The following is a 17,222-nucleotide window of genomic DNA, read 5'->3' as shown; positions in this document are numbered from 1 at the left end:
ATCTGTCAGTCAGTCAAGCAACTGGAGCTGGGATTCATAATCCTGGCACATTCATGTGACAACAGAGAGCATATTTGCAGCTTTCTCCCTATGAAAGAGGCAGAATAGTCTAGTATAAAGCTGAAATGGCTAACAGCGTTGCCTGCACTATCTGTTATCAAAGTGCAATAGCAATCTGTCACACGTAATTCTGTCCTCCTTTCCCAGCTCTACTAAGAGTAAGGATACTTTGCACTTTTCTCCAGACTTCAAAAAATATTAACCAACATCAGCTAAGACTTCTCACTCCTGTAGGGTACCATGAGCTGTGTTTTTCAGATAAAAAAACAGAGTTTGTCGGACAGATACAGAAGCAGTAACAGAGGAGACTGAAAATTCCAGTCATCTCCCTCTCTGAGTTGCCCTGCCATTACATTTTTTTCTCTCCCAAATGACAGGTACAACATGACAAGGACAGCAATACAGGTGTCAGTGGAACCTTCCAAAGCACCTCAATAATGTGGGACATATACACCACACTGCAGATACTGGTGCTGGGAACCATCTGGCTCTCTGGACCACAACCAGTCCATCCATGTGGGCAGACCAGGATTGCCTTCCCCGTTCTGGTTGCTGCTGATCGGACTGTTTTAGCAATCTGGGTACAGCATGGTGCAAGCCCAGTTGGGCTGCTCCCAATTCAGAGCTGATGATCCCCAGCCCCTTCGTTTCACAGTGTGGATGCATCCTCAAAGCCTAATTCCTACTGAAATTCATCTGAATTTCTCCTGATTTTCTTTTCATCATAATTACTAGGACACAAATTCACCTAAAATCAGAATTAAGGTTTCCACATACTACTACCTCGGAAGAAGTCTTTTTAAACATTAAGTCCCTTTTCAACATCTCAAGTCAAACCACCAAACTTGAAGTGTCTCTCACCAATAACTGTCTTGCAAAAGGCTGGACTAACTGGGGCAGTCATGACCCCTAATGGAAAAATCTCAGCGCGTGGCAGGATAAGATCAGTTCTGCCTGAGTTTTGACGATGAGCTAAATACCACAAGACAGCATAAGTGACAGAAAGAGAAGAAGTTTTTTTTATCTTGTTCAGCAATAACAAGCTGTGGGCACACGGGGAATGTAAAGGCGGGTAAATCTGCTTCTAATGGTCTTTATCTGGGTTGAATTCTTACAATATAAGGTTGGATTCACCATGTAAAGGGCCTTACAAAAAATTCAAAGAAGATGTTGTTGTCAATATACTGGTATTCGAAGAAGACAGAACCGGATTTCTTCAGGTGCACAGCATAGATGAGGGAAACTGTACAATCATCCCTGTTTGACTCGATGTAATTCCCTCGAGGCGTCCATGAAGAGCTGATGAACATAAACAAAACAAGCCTCAACTGAGATCACAGATACTGAGGAAACTATTCTTACACTACCATACAAAAACATGTTACATAATAAAGAACCCAGAATGCCACAACAGATAACTACAGTGAATTTATTAATTCATTACTGGATTACCATTTATTTTTCAACTCTAATAGATATAATAGATATAGTAATTGTATTTTATATCTGGGTTTATGTTTATATGTTACATAAATAATATAAAATATGATACTTTTCATTCAAACTGTGCGTGTGAAAGAATACGGTACGAAAAATTGAGGACCCGGCCTACATAAGAAAGGTTTATTATCCACAAGTTCAATACAGTTTCAATTATACTCAGAAACAGCCTTTTGCAACCACTGTGGGTCTCTAAATAGGCTGTAAAAGTACCTTTTAGCCACAGTTACTATGCCATGACCCTGGAGCTTTACAGTTACAAAAAAGAGCAGCTCCAGGCTGGTCTTAGACTCGCTAGCTGCTGATGAGCCCAAGGAGACCATGTCGACAGCAAAGAGATGGCTACAAAGTTCACCTCCCAGCCGCTCTTGTTTGCCATTAGTAGGGCTGGTTACCCTCTGGGGAGCTTAGATGAGTCATTAAGCAGCTTTGTGCTGCTGAGCTGTCACAGGTTTACCCATGGCTGCATAACCCAGATGCAAACAGAACTTCTTACTTGTTGCAGCTGTCGGCTTTATTCTCAGATGAGCCAACCGCCGTGTCCATGAAAGTCGCCACGTTGGAGAATCCTGCTGGCAACTCATCCCACTCATCAAATTTGATCCCACTGCCCAGTGAGTAGGTCCCCTCTGCACACTTGCTGCACACCTGGTTCTTCATCTCGAGGTACTCACCAGAGGCACAGGAGAAAGCTGGGGAGACAATCATTTACAACACATGAACGGATACATTAATCCTTATTAATTTCCATTATTTTTCTGCCACTTGCTAAATTAAGATTGAACTGCCAATAAAGGGAACCAAACAGAATGCCCCAGTCCCAGGAACACAACAGCTGAACTAGCAACTATCAGCTGCAAAATTGAGATGTTCACCAGTTTTCTGGTGAGATGTTCACATGTTTTTCACTGATGTGGCAGCACTGAAACCAAATCCCAGATGATGGCTCCTGATTTGCAGCTTGTCTCTATTGGCAAAACAGGATTTTAGAAACAAAATCTCTATTGACAGACTGTGTCCAAAAGCACTTTGCAAAAATGAGGACTTATAATACAGTTCTCCTCACCCTTGCTCACTCAACTGTTACATGTTGAGCTTAATTAAAATCACCGGTACCTGAAAGCCAGAACAGACTTGTCTCACCCACTTGTATGGCAGCTAAGAGGGGTGTACAGCAGTACACTGATGGTAATACAACACTACAAACCTTGGCTGAGAGTAACAAGGGTATCTCCATGTTTCTCCTCACATGAACTGTCTACAAAGCCTTGAACATCTTGCCTGATAGATCAGGTGGTCTTGGAAAAGATCACCCATGGGTCTTTGTCTAGCAGATGAGGATCTTTGACTGGGGGGACATTAACATGCTGAGAAAATAACCACTGGCTGTCAGCACAGCAAAGACAGTTCTCAAAACCTGTGTAATTAGAGGAAGTATAATTAAGAGGTATATTCACAAAGTGTCTTTTTTACTGATGTCTCTAAAATTATTTCCTCCAAATGACTGTATGCCCTTTAGCCCCCCGATTACCCCTCTGCCTGCCAAGAGAAGATTGTTCTCATTATGTAGAAGAAACCTGGACAGCAGCTGAAGTCCTGTATGCCCACAGAGTTCCCTGCCTGTGCCAGGAATCGTAACTCCTACCTGGACACTCATTTCACTGGCAGGCCACCCCACTTGCCCCCAGCAAGTCCTCTTTGAGACTCAACATTCTGAATGGAAAACAAATGAGCACTTTCTGCAGCACATAGTACTTCCTACATTGCTTGCAGATTTTTAAACTTATGATGCCAGTCTAGCTGAAGTAGAATTCAGAGCAACACACACAACTCACATCCCAAGAAACAGTGGGTTTTTCTACTGTTTCACACATGCCACGTTGCACAGTGAGAGATATTTCATACACTCTCTTTGACAGATATAAACTCATTAGCCTGAGAAACTGCAGGATGAGACCAGACTGCCAGCCAAAGTGGGGAAACTGGCCCAAAATAACCGACGCCTGCTGCAGTCCCAACAAATGTGGTTCCACAGATGTGCTGATGTTTATGTGCAGAAAAACTTGTTTGATTGTAAGTACTTTGATAAACTCATGGCTGCATAACACCATTTTCCATCTGAATCCAACTAACAGTTCAAGCTCCCGTTTCTGTGCCAGGTCCTGCAGCATTTCCTTGTGTAATTGCCCTTGACAGGTGGCACTGGAAAGCAGATAAAAGGTCCATTTAATGGAAAGATCTGCCAAAGGATCATTTTTCCCTGTTAGTCATACCAGCATACTCTAAACTTGAACCAGTGGACTTTAAGCCAACAGCTTTCTAAGCGTTTTGCTCACTGATGAGTGGACCAAGAGGGAAAGTGGACCAAGAAGGAAAGTGGACCAAGAAAGAATCCAGGCACAGACAGATGTCGGGGTGAGGATACACAAGGAAATACTGTTGCAACGGATTTTGTGAAAGACTGACAGACCAAAAATCCACCCTCAGTGAGGGCAGGTGGTTTTCTGTAGGCAGTGGCACACCACACAGCAGTACAGCTAACATCCCATCTGAGTAACTCCGGGACCTCAATTCAAGCAATAGAATGTATCTGCAGCTGGAGTCAGAAACAGCTTTCTCCGGAGACTCCAAGAAAACCAGTGAGCACTTCCCGCACGTCTGAACTGAGACCACACTTTGTACAGCTTTTCACCTCAAATGGGCAAAGGTGTCCTGTCTCACTGCTTTTGCATTTTAAATAAACCTCACTTTATTTTTTCCTTTTGAAGGATGCAGAGAAAAGCCATTGGGAGGGAAGTAGAAAAGTGAGATCTCTCATGACATATTTTAATTCTTTAACAGTTTCAATATTTTTTTTTTAAAGAAAGCTAAATAGCAAAAATTGAAAGCACTGCTTAACCATTCCAGAGTCGTGAACTTCAACTAAGGAGTCAAGAACCATGAGCAATTGACTGCCATAATGAAGATGCAGAAAGTAGCAGAGCCTTCTCTTCCATTGCAGTGAGGTTGAGCAGAGATTATTACTTTAACTTTCAGATTGATCATTTGAGCGAAATAAAAGGGTATAAGAGATCAGACTGACTGCCACACAGGACACAGTCTCTATCTCCCATCTTCCAGGAAAGAGATGAGCCTTTTTCTTATTCAAGTGGGGAATTACCTTCTTTCCCTCTTCTAAGAATTGTATTTCAAAGGCAGCAGCATTTCCCATTAAAACACATCCAACTGCAAGCAAACTGGCTCTGAGCATGCCAGCTGCTTGCCAGGTTCAATTTGGGGCTGAACGTGGCTAATGGCAACACAAAACACTTTCGACATTGGAACAGATGCAACATTTGGTCTCGTTCCAGGCGGTCGGGAGCAGCTGGAGGGGGATGGGGAGGAGATACAGCATGTGATGAGCATGGAGATGGTCTCACAGTGTCACACAACTTGGTCTCCTAGCAAGGAGACAAAAAGCCAGAGTGAACCGTCTTTAATCTAAGCAGCATCAGTTCAGGTGTTTGTCCAAGCTGGAGACAGGCAGGTTGTGGCCGTGTCCCCACAGAGGGTCAGAGGCACTTGTGGTGGGACAGGGCACAGACAGATGATCCATCTCCAGGCACTGGCACTTCGCCTTGCTCGTGGTTGCTCCATCTCACTAAGACGTAGCCAAGCACAGGTGCAGCCCTGACCAGTGATCACAGAAAACACTTGACATTATTGCAGCACTGCTGTGTATATGGGGGTGACACAAGCAAGGTGCTGCCAACAGGAAGGACAGAATCAAAATATAGGTGGTTAAGGCGTGATGTGAAGTTTCAGGAATCTAAATCCTGTATTTTAGATGTGTGCTTTAATTCATCCTCCACTAAACTCTCCCTCTTGATTCAGACTCCAGAGGAAAAATTAGGTTTCCCATTAGTTTTAGGGCTTTGTGAACAGCCCTAAACCCCGGAGCCCATTTGTTTAGGCATTTGATACTTAATTTTCAGAGAACACAGCTCTGTTGAACAACTGGACATCACTATTCCCCCTCCCTCTATGACTGCAAACTTTATTATTATACCTTTCAAATATCAGTTTGGGTGCTACACATTAAATTACACAGAGCAACACACACTGTGAAGACACAATGTGATCTTCTTTCTTTCTGTGAACAAAACTGTGATTCATGCATTAAAAGGTTTCATGACTTGCCCCATCAATTGGCATTTTTAAAACTGGAAAAACATTTTCAGAAGCAGTTAGGAACAGCACAACACACTGTGGTGTTGGATACACTTATGCCTTCAGTAGATCTTTGGAGCTGATGCAATTATTGGTGATTCATAGCTGTAGCTTTCTTAAGCAAATAGAGAAGAAAAAAAAATGCTGTGGTTTGTACAGGTGATCAGTCTTGCTCACAAAAAAGATGCTGTAGAGTATTGTTACCTAGACACTGCCACAGCAGCCACACACATTCATACACTCATGTGATAAAGCTGACACCAGATTCACGTCATAAAAATCTGTCATGAGCCACAGTACTAATACCCACTGAAACCATTGTATAAGTCTTGTCAAACAGGCCTCATTTCTTTCTTTAAAAGGATTACAAGTTGCTTGATAAAGTTGACAGAGTGGGTGTAATAGGGTTTCTAACACAGTTAGCTTAGTTTTGCATGTCACTCTGATGAAGAAGGGTAGTGTTGCACAATACCAGTAAGGCACATCTTAAAGGGATTAAGAACTGCCTGAATAACAGATCTCAGACAGGGCTGTCAATAGAAAACAGGGAGGAAGGGTGCAGTTCTGCCACTCCAGGACTGAGTCTGATGGTTGCCCACACTTTTATCGACAATCTGCAGGCAAATAGAAAAGAAATGGATTTGAGACTGGCAGATGAGAGGCTTTTGCCAAGACTGAGCCCACTCAAAGTCAGTGTGTTTTAACAGAGTCAAAGGTAAAGACAAGATGCTGAAGGCAAGGAGTGCCAACCGTGCCTGCAGAGGGCTGAAACATGTCCAGGAGAGCACCAAGCCTGAGGATTGAACTGGACCCACTATTCAAGAGCTTCCACTGTCAAGACATCTAAAAAAGGCACTAGTGAGATCTCTGGATATATTTAGAGGTGGAGGTAGAGATGTGTAGGAAGAAACGTGTATTACAGGGAAGAAGATTGTTGTAGTACTGCATATAGTTGTGATTTGGCATTTTTGAGAGGTCAATACAAAGCAAAAGGACTTTCAATGGTTTTTAAATTAGGGATAATGTCTTGCAGTGAGAGATTTGAAGTGCTTAGTCATTTAGTTTATCACAAGAAGACTGAGAGTCAACTTGATTAATATATAAGCACCTCCAAGGGGAAAGAACACAGGATCCCGCTGCACTCTTTGATCAAGCAGAGAACTGCATAAGAAGAGCTACCTTCTGGAAGCTGAACCCAGACAAACTCAAATTGGAAATAATGCACAGATTTTTAATAGGAAGAATGACTGATTGCTGAAGCAATCTGTCATGGCATGTGATGGAGCCTTTGTCTCTCAAGTGCTTCATACCACAACTGGACACCATATGGAAGAAAAGCTCATGGCAAACACAAATTATCAGCCTCAGCATCAGCCTAGCTCAATGCATTTTAATGGCCTTCGAGGTCAAACTAGCAAATCTAATTAAACTCCCTGCTCTTAAACTCTGTGAGTCAAGATCAGCGGTATCTTATCTCCCTGTTGGGACACACCACTGAGGATGTGGGGCATCCTGAAGGAGGAGCCCTGCCCACTGTGTAACCACTTCCAAGGAGTGCTTGCAATACATCACTTTGCAGATCTGACTGCACTTTACAATGGTTTTGCAGACATGGAAACAGCTCCCCAGAGGGCAAAACAGAACATAAACAAGCTTGCCTCATTTGCCCTTTGACTGCAAGGCTCCGGGGTCACATTTCGTCTTTTAGGACAGCTGTAGCCCTCCTGATGATTTAGGTGGACTAGGATCAATATTAGTTGGCACATTTCTTTTCTGGTAACTGACCCAAACAATCTCACATCGTTTAACTTTCTGATGCTGGGGGTCAGGATAGGATTATCATGAGCACAGCTGGATGAACAGAGTAGATCTTCACATGTGTATGACTACTCAGTCCCTCCTGAGGTCTGAAACTTTCCTCTGGAGTATTTTCTCATGTTGATTATCTACCAGATACTGCCATGCTGTAACAGGGATCAGAATATTTAAGATTTCACCAGAAGATTAACCAAATCTCAATATCCTGCATTTTGTCTCAACATCCTGCATCCTACAACACCAATCTATAATGTATTCAATTGCTTTTCTCCCTTGTGCAGCCCTGGCCACCCAGTCTCACCCCTTCCCTCAGCTACCTTCCCATCCCACACCAGTTGGAGCTGCTACTTCTACCTCTATCACTCTTCTCAGAAGACATTTTTCTCCAGACATTTCTTACTTAACAATAACTTAAATTATTTTAGGTCTTCTGTTTATTCTGTTGCCAGTGAACATGTGCACATTCACGTGCATCCTGTGCCTGGTTCTCAATGTATTACAGTTAAAAAAAAAAAAGATGCAGGACTGGATTTTACCAGATTGTAACATTAGAAGGGATAGCAACTGAGCAATCCTACATAAACCAATGAAAATACAAAGCAAAAATAATCTCGAACACTGCTTTTCCATCTCTCACCTCTCCAGTCCTATGTTGTTCATCCAAAGCGTCACCATCTGGGATTCAGGTGAGATGCTGCCATCTCCTGAAGGCAGAGTCTGGGCTGAATTGTCTCAGCCTCCCATGGCACAGGTAAAAATTGTAGCTCAGAAAGGAAATATGAGGTTGGCAGCATCAGGCAATTGTCCCTCTGAACAGCTGTTGTGCGACACATGCCACAAGCCTGGAGGGGAAATTGTGGCCAAGGACAAGTACATAGAGGCTGTTCAGTGACACTCTGGGACATCAGGGTCCACACAACATGGAACCAAGGACCAACCAAAATACAGAATGAGAAAAAAAAAAAAAACGACCCAAAGCCGAAGGATGTGAGGAAATCGTTGCTTCATTATTAATGTTTCCTATAATCTCATCAGCTTCAGAATGTCTTCTGTGAATAATTTATATGAGGCTTCTCCAATAGACTGTGAATAATTGATGTTCGTTTTCTTCACTCATTATATCCCAGTGTGTTACTAGGAACCAGACTGAATCTTAATTTAAGGTAAAAAAAGTCTGTCTAGGCTGTTTGAGCTTGAAATGTGATCACACTGAAGTCTGATATAACTTGAGAAAGAGTACCTTCTGTGGAAGAAATCCTTCATTTCCTTAAGAAGAAATAATGTCTCCTTTTATCCAAAAAATTACGAAATAGAGCAATGCTTTTTCCAGGTCACCTCTTTCCCAGCTGACCTGGTATGTAGGACATTTTTATTATCACTTTACTGCATCATTCAGACACTGAAAGGTGTGGTTTGGAATGGGAATACTCAATCAATTCATGGCAGTGGGGTGTAGAGTGGAGGAAGACAGCCATCACCAAGGGGTTGGAAAGCACATTTATTGACAGGGTTTCAACAACTATCCTATTGGGTCAGCACTGGACATGTGTGGTGGGTTGATCCAATACAACATGGCAGGAAACAGACCTCGAGGTGAGTGAGCAGCTCTCCAGGTCCTACCGACTCCATCAGGCATATTTTGATTGCTCATCAGGCAAAGTCTTTGGTACAAATGGCTTCTAGTGCCATTTGATATGTCCTCTGCACATACACACACACAATCCTCACCTCTCCTCCCTCTACCAAACGATAACAAATCTCAAGGTCTTGCCAGCTGCTTCCCCATTGAAAGAGAAATCAGTGACTCAGAGGAATCTCTCTTTAACTTATTTAATTACATTGTGTACACAAACAAAGTGAAGAATTCATCAAAAGACACTAAGGCCATCCTTTGTCTTGGGAGTCTCAATACACACATCAACTTGCAGTAACTCTTCTCCAGGAATTAAATTCTGTGGGTTCAGTGCAAACTCTTTAGCCTTTTTAACTATTTACCTAAAAGAATCTATGCTTCAAAAAGCCAACAATGGCACTTGTTCTGCAAAGACAGTGTCGTGCTCATGCACAGAGTAGAAATTCTGGAAAAAATACTTGTAAAACCGGGGTATCTCTCAGGGTATCAGTCCACATTAGGAATATATCCACATAGAAATACCATGGCAAAATGTAGCCTCAAGCCTCAGTCCAGGTGAGAAACCTAGTGCCATCAATAAGACTGATCTACCTGGCTTGTTAGGAACATGAATTAGCAAGGACAGGAATAAGAACAGGAATAAACATCTGCTTGAGTGGTTTGCTAAATCACAGCCTTTTAGCAGCGACTCTCAAACTGTGCCATGCACACCACTGCTGGCTGAACAGCTTTGCTACATGGCAGCCCTGCATTAATTCCTCAGCTTCGCAGTGTTCCTCAGAGCAGCCCCTGCTGCTGTGTGCTAGTCCCCTCCATAGTGTGCTCTAGTGGGAAAGCCTTTCCTTTTTCTTTCAGAAAAGACGTAAAAACTTATTCTAAGTATACAAAAAACAGAGGTAAAATTGAGTTGCCCAGTCCTGCAGGCCATGCACACAAAAGCGATCTATAAAAAGTGACCATGACTTTAAAATCTATTTCTTGGACATCCTGCTGTTCATGTGAGAGGTGGCTCCAGAGACAGAGTTATATTGTGTTTTTTCACTATCAGACATCCTTAATAGCTTGGTAATGCATGACAGGCCAAGGGCCAAATCTGTGGCATATCAAGAAATCCTCAGATTTCCTGGATTTCCACTTTTTTGATACTTAGTTCTGAGAGATCAGCCTTCTACATGTGACTCTTAGATGTTGACAGGCAGCTTCATGGAAGCCATATGACTGTTCAAAATAGAGGGGAGAAAGGAAGGTGTAAGTCAAAATGAGAGAGGAGACCAGTATATACCTTTGAGTGAGCAATCTCAAGGGTAGAGGAATGAAAGGGGAGATCTTCCGCACACATTTTTTGAACATTGTCTCAAAATAGTACTTTCGCACAGCTCAGGATACCCAGCAGCATCAGTCACCATACATAAGTTTATCTATGTTTATATGTCACATCTAAATGACACAGTTAAACAGCAGAAGCCATGAATAGCTTGACCTCATTGTTTCTTCCAAGGTGAATACCCAAAGAAGCAATGTCTGAATAACATTAAAAATTAAAAAAATGTTAGTATATCAAGGATGATGAAGAGAAGATCCAGTGCTTTCAAACCATGATTAAAAAAATGAGAATGAACATAGCTCGTCCTCAGAGCTATGCTGATCACCATACTTCCTCTCCTCAGTGCAAACAAAGAAATCCCAACCATTTCAAAGTCCACTAATGAGACCAGAAAATAATCCTCAGTGAACATCAAACAAAAAAGGAGAAAAACCCTCTGACAATATGTTAGGATTCACATTTACTTCAAGAGGCTGTAACTCTGGACTTACTTAAGCCCTATGAAAAATCATTCTGACATGCATTCTTACATAAGCAGAATGACACTTTGGTGATAATAACATATTCTTATTACATAACAAACTCTTTTGAAATATAAACAAATGTGACTGTGTAATAATTAGCACTATTCTCATGGGAGTATTTGTATGTATATTCACATCTACTTGTACAATGATGCAAACATTAAAGAAACTGCTAAAACATATCATTGCTATTTTCTTCAGCAGCCAAATTTCAAAATTCTAAGTAACACTCCAGAAGAGCCAATTCTTTAGCACAAAGCCTACAAAGAGTTTGCGTGAATGCAAATCTAGTTGACAATGAACAGACGTAAACTTTATGTCAGAAGGCTGTAACACAAGTACACAGGTTTTGCCAGATATTTAACATTCATTTTGTATTATACATCCAAACAGATATGTATGTGCTTAGAAAATTTGCAGATGCCCACTGACATCAGGGGAAATAGGAGCAGGCCCACTTCTCACCTGACTGGGATACCCAACCTTACCAGGGACTGAAAGAACATCAAACTCAAAACCTTCTACTGAACTTTTCTGTTATGAAAGAAGAATGTTGAAACTCCTGCAGATTCCTTAAATTGCCTTAAACTGTTATAAAACCTGCAGACTTAAAAAGGTCATTTGCCCTAATTGTGTCTGCAATTAGCAGGAAGATCTGTATCTCCTCCTGTGGTATCCTGGGAGCAGATTACACAAGTCAGAATACACTCAACAAACACAACTCAGTAGCAATAAATCAGGTCAAATTTTGCTCTTAGACCCCAGTAAAGTCCATTGTAATTAAAGACAGTCTATTTTCTGCAGTGGAGCTTTCCACATGCTTGCCATTTGGTACAGGCTCACAAAACTCACTTCTAAACCGAAGCACTCTTCTGATTTCAAAGGAGTTGCTCCCCCCTTAGTGGTACCAGGTAAAGGAGCACTTTACCAAGCAGAACCATTAATAACTCCGTGGCACCATACTTCCAATCATAGAATCTCAGAATCATTAAGGTTGGAAAAGATCTCTAAAATCATTTGAGTCCAACCTTTAACGCAGCACTGCCAAGTCCACCACTAAATCATGACCCCAGGTATCATACTTAGACCTTTTCTGAACACTTCCAGAGATGGTAATTTGATCAAGTTATTTCATATTATCAATATTTTTTTTGTCTCACTTCCTAAAGAATCTCCCTGATTATAATTGGCATTTGGATGCCAACTATAACAGTGACTCTACCTTCACTTTTTCCCTTGAACATTGCAAATTCAACTCCCTTTAAAAATGCTCTATTATTCTCACTATAGTTCCTTTATTATCCACACAGACCACTAAAATGAACAGATATTTATGAAATAAGGTGCAAACTATTCTTGCTTAGGATAACAAAAAATTACTTATATTCTTTGGAATGAGAGTGTAAGCATTCTAAAAGAATTTGAGGTCAAAATGTGAACCCTTTAAGGTCTTTTTGGTCGCAAACTTTGCTGACATGAGCATATCAGTGCCCCTGGGCACATTAAGGGCACAGTCTGAACCAGGTATTTGGGCTGTACTTGAGTGAAGGAAGGTGGAGAGGAAGGAAGGGAGACAGGGAAGGAAGGAAGACTCCAAATACAGACTTTTAATTTGAGTGTAAAACAGGCAGCATATGGTCAGGCTGGCAGAAAAGCCTGATGGTGGCCACCACAACAGATTGCAGTGCAGTGTCAGCAGGAGCATGATGCCAAGTGCTGCTCCCACTGCCAACCCCCGAAAAGTCCCCATTAGACACTGCCTACAGCCCCACACCAAAGCAGTGGATTTCCAGAGATAACCAGCCATAAAGGGGGTGCAGGAAAGGGCTTAGCCCAGAAAGCAAACTGCTCCCTTGGACTGCCATTAATATTTTCCATTTAAAAAGCCAAGCAACTGCCCTGATGGCAGAGATCTTTATCAGTTAAATTCCCTTCCTGTTATCAGACTCATGAGGAGATCAGAGGGAGATCTGTGGTAATTAAAAATGAAGGAGACCAAATTAGTAAAGCACATTCCCGACTGTCAAGAGTGATTCAGAGATCTGGATTCTGCTGAGGGAAGCTCTCTGTCTGCCACCCTCGCCTCCATGTATGTTCCCTACCTTCAGAACAGTACTGGGAAGATGCCTGGAGGGGATATCTTAAATGGGAAGCAGAGGAGAGCCACACAGAGAAGCTCTAGGAGTAATAAATATTGTCTTTTTCGTAGCCAAGATCTCTTCTGCACTTTTAATGTATCTCTTCACAGAAACCCTTGCAACTGTGATGTGGCAGCATCAAAAATATGACCCAGTTCTATACAAACAGAAACCTGAGAGATGTGACCAGGGAGCTTGGTGTGGCTGCACCATGGCATGTCCAGAGAAAGCCTGGTCTCATGGGCACTGAGCACTGAGGGATCACACCACACTGAATGGCAAAATGCAGGCTGACAACCTGATGCAGGGTCTGAAAGCGGTGATGGCTGAAGCCCCACAGGGCAAGGAGATCAGAAAAAAAGAAGGAAGTGAAATATAGAAAGGGGCATGTTGTCCCAGTGCCTTGCAACTGCAGAGCTGCTACTGCAGCTTCCCTCACATATCTGGGTCGCTGCACTGCATGACACAAACGCGTGTCACGTGAGGTTCCTTCTTTCTTGCCACCTACCACCTGGATGGGAGAGATGTGGAGGGCAGGGTAGTAGGAGGGGATGATGGGTGATCACACTGCTCAGTGCTCATGGCAAGATAAAGGCAAAAAAGCCCTTCTTCTAATACCCAGATCACAAAGCAGTTCAGATATGACAGCTCTTTCTACTAAGAACCCCTGACTATTTCTCAGAGGACCCTGTCCCTGCAGGTAAACTTTGGTGGTTAAGTTTTTGAAGGGTCAAAAAAAAAAAGGGCAGAATCCTGCCAGATTTCAGAGACTGCAGCCCTTTCAGGGAGTGTTGGCAATCGTGCTCAGCGGGTCACAGTCAGCTGTGCTTTGCAGGTCGGCGTGCTCTCCAAAATGTAGTGGAGCACAGAAGTATCCAACCTAATTTTAAATAGGTTCATTCAAATGAAATGCAGTAAAACACAGCATCCTGAAAATGAGCACACCTCAAGACACCAAGTGAGCTCTGGTGTCACAGTTCGATTGCTCCAGAAGCACCTGAGCTAAGGTGTTTTTAGCAATCTCAATTGTCTTTCCACTCCACTGGAGACCACAGCCTGGATGTATTTACAGAGATGGAGACATTCAACATATTGTTATACCATCCTTCAAAGGCACAATTTAAAGAGAATGACTGCTGAGCATTTGGAAGAAGGAGAGGTTGGCACAGTATTCTCAGGATTCAAAATTAATGACAGCCTGCACTTCAGTTTTCAGGGAGCAGTAAAGAGCAGTGGCAGATATTCTCAAGTGGCAGGCATTTCTGAGTAGATGAAAACAACTGCAAACATTGTGAAATCCGCAGTGATGGCAGATGTGTTCCCAAAAGAAACACTTTCTCATACAGATTTCCCCAAATATGGTGTGTCCTAACAGCCACCAAGGACCACTGAAGGCTCTGCCAACCTCAAGGAGACAAAAAAAAAACCCTAAGAGCTCTTACTGCTATACAGCTCTAAATGCTGTACAACTGCAACTGCTGTACAACTGCAACTGCAGTACAACTGCAACCCTCTCTTAAGACTAGTGACATAGTTGGCTCTGGTATATCTCAGAACTAATAGATGTTAAACAAAACTTCTGAAGGTAACAGATTTCAAATGCCATAAGTCATCCTACCTGGGATAATTACACTCTGGACCCTGATTCTACAGGCTGAAGGACTGAAAGGGTTTCCTTGGGTATCCAAGAAAACTCCAGAACTCTACCAAATGCCATACGTCCTGGCATAGGGTAGGACTTACAAGATGTAGGAGAATCTGAAAGAAATTGTAGGATGTCCAGAAAGACTCACCTCAGAAGATATGGTATAGTTATGGTATTTCTTGATAGACTTTGGGATAAAATAGCAGCAGACCTATGAGAGAAGGAAAGCATCTCAAGGAGCCATTAATGTGATATGTATGCAACCTCTGGCCAAGTTTGTAGCACAAATCTCACGCTGTACACAGTCTACTGAGAACATGAGTTGTAGCAGCCTCAGATACAGAACTTTTGTATTCCTCAGGCTGCAGAAATTCATGGTTTTAGTATAAGACGCCCTTGATCCAGCTGCTGGGTTGTCAAATGAGCCAGAAGCCACCAGCTTAGAGAATATAACAAGTCAGCACGCCTGTCAGCATTTTCAACACAACTTGTCATCAACAACAGATCCTCCTGTGAAAAATCTAGAGAGCTGTAGGGCAGTCAGTTTTCAAAAGCCACCTCTCCCAGTATATTCCACCCATTGAAGAATGGACTGTCAGCCAAACTCTACACTGGTTCAAATACTTTGCAGTAAAAGTATTCAGCCAAGCTGAATGGGAGAGGTGTTCCCAACACATTCCTGCAGTGATTGACTGCTGTTGACAGATTCATGTTTTCAGGCTGAAAGACTGGTTGTTCTTTAAGCAAAGGGTGAAAGACTAAGCGATGAGAAACCTAAAATTACTTTTGCCATCAGAACATAGCCAGACAACCCCTGAAGCCAGTTAATCTACTACAGACACAGGAAAAACAAAAAGAACTACATTAACACCGCTGCACTCAAAAAAGCCCACAGAGATGAGACCTGAAGGTTTCAGTAAAAAAGTCAAATATCTGATTGCTTCTCAAACAAGCTGAATTCCCATGGGAATTAACAGCAACACCACAAGGAGGAGAAGCATCTACCAAGATGAGTTTTCCAGTGTATTTAACAGAATCCTGTACTTTGGTGCATAATTTCACAGCCCATATACTGGGAAAAGTTTTCACCTGGTCGAGCAGGGTGACAGGTATCAAGAAGCCAGAAATTCATCTATTGTTATAAAACAGCTGAATTCTCTTTGGAATTGATCTAAGACCAGAAAGACACACAAATAAGATGAGATTAAGAGGGAACTGCACCCTCTACAGATTTGTCGAAATCTGTAGCAGAAAGTCCAGGAGAGTGTAATATTGCTGGATCTTAAACCATTTATCACAAGATTTAAGAGGAAGTAATGTACGTCAGAAAAAATGAGTTATACCTATGTCCTCCACGGTACATCAAAAGTGGTTGTGCAGCAGAAGAAATAAAACTATCTGCTCCTTTACAGTGCAGGCAGCAAAAAGTAATAGGCTTGAAGTATAACAAGGGAGAGTCAATAGCAGAAAAATCTTTAACAGGAAGGAAAATGAAAAGAACAAAATAGATGAGCAAATATCTAGAGAGCTTTTGGGCTCTTCATCATGAGAGATCCATGAAAACAGTCCAGCCAAATGTCAGCCATGAGTGACACAGCCATTGCCACTACAGCTATTTGGGCTGGGGGATGAATTATGGGATCACCAGAGGTGATTCTCAGCTCTCTATTTCTGTAATTGAAAAAGCACATCCTAAGGATATACTGAGATTCCACATTTAAAATCTCGGAAACTAAATCCAAATATCAGGAATGACACATTCCCAAATTATGAGAAAATAGGTTGGATATTAGAAAGAAATTTTTTACAGAGAGAGTAATCAGATATTGGAATGGGCTGCCCGGGGAGGTGGTGGATTCACTGTTCCTGCAGGTTTTTAAGGTGAGACTGGATGTGGCACTTAGTGCCATGGTCTAGTAACCACAGCGGTGCTGGATCAAGGATTGGACTTGATGATCTCAGAGGTCTTTTCCAACTCAGTTGATTCTATGATTCTATGATTCTGTGATGTTTGCAAGTAGTCAGAAACCTTCCAGTGATCAACACCGCTACAGAAAAAAATTTATATGCCTCACACCGGAACATATGTCATAAAGAAATGAACAATAAACCTTTAGAGGAGGAGTGGAGCTGAAAGGATGTTGCCGTTGTTCATTCTGTTTGTCAGATATGACAATTTATACCCCCTGGTACATATTACTGCTAGGATCTACTGTGGAGAGAATTAGTAGAGCAAGGGAGTGTGACGGAAAAGAGCATTCAGCCTGGGAAGCTACAAAACAATGAGGGATATGTTTGCAGAGCAGCAATTCACTTATGTTTCCAGATGCAAAGAAGCGTTTCAACATTTTTAATAAAAAAAAAAGCAAAA

General features: G+C 42.1%; 1 protein-coding gene across 1 annotated transcript in view; it reads right to left on the bottom strand.

Annotated features, from left to right (window-relative positions):
* The window catches only part of KIAA1324L (KIAA1324 like), a 102,775-nt gene that overhangs the window by 32,134 nt on the left and 53,419 nt on the right, over positions 1-17,222 (bottom strand). Inside the window, exons 3-4 of the mRNA XM_032688898.1 lie at positions 2,057-2,252; positions 1,212-1,359 (exon numbers count right to left, since the gene is read on the bottom strand). Of these exons, the coding sequence (XP_032544789.1) occupies positions 1,212-1,359; positions 2,057-2,252 (344 nt within the window). The remainder of the gene's footprint in view (positions 1-1,211; positions 1,360-2,056; positions 2,253-17,222) is intronic.

The sequence above is a fragment of the Chiroxiphia lanceolata genome, chromosome 5, assembly GCF_009829145.1.
Source record: "Chiroxiphia lanceolata isolate bChiLan1 chromosome 5, bChiLan1.pri, whole genome shotgun sequence".
NCBI classification, from domain to species: domain Eukaryota; kingdom Metazoa; phylum Chordata; class Aves; order Passeriformes; family Pipridae; genus Chiroxiphia; species Chiroxiphia lanceolata.
This window is presented reverse-complemented; position numbering and strand designations above follow the sequence as displayed.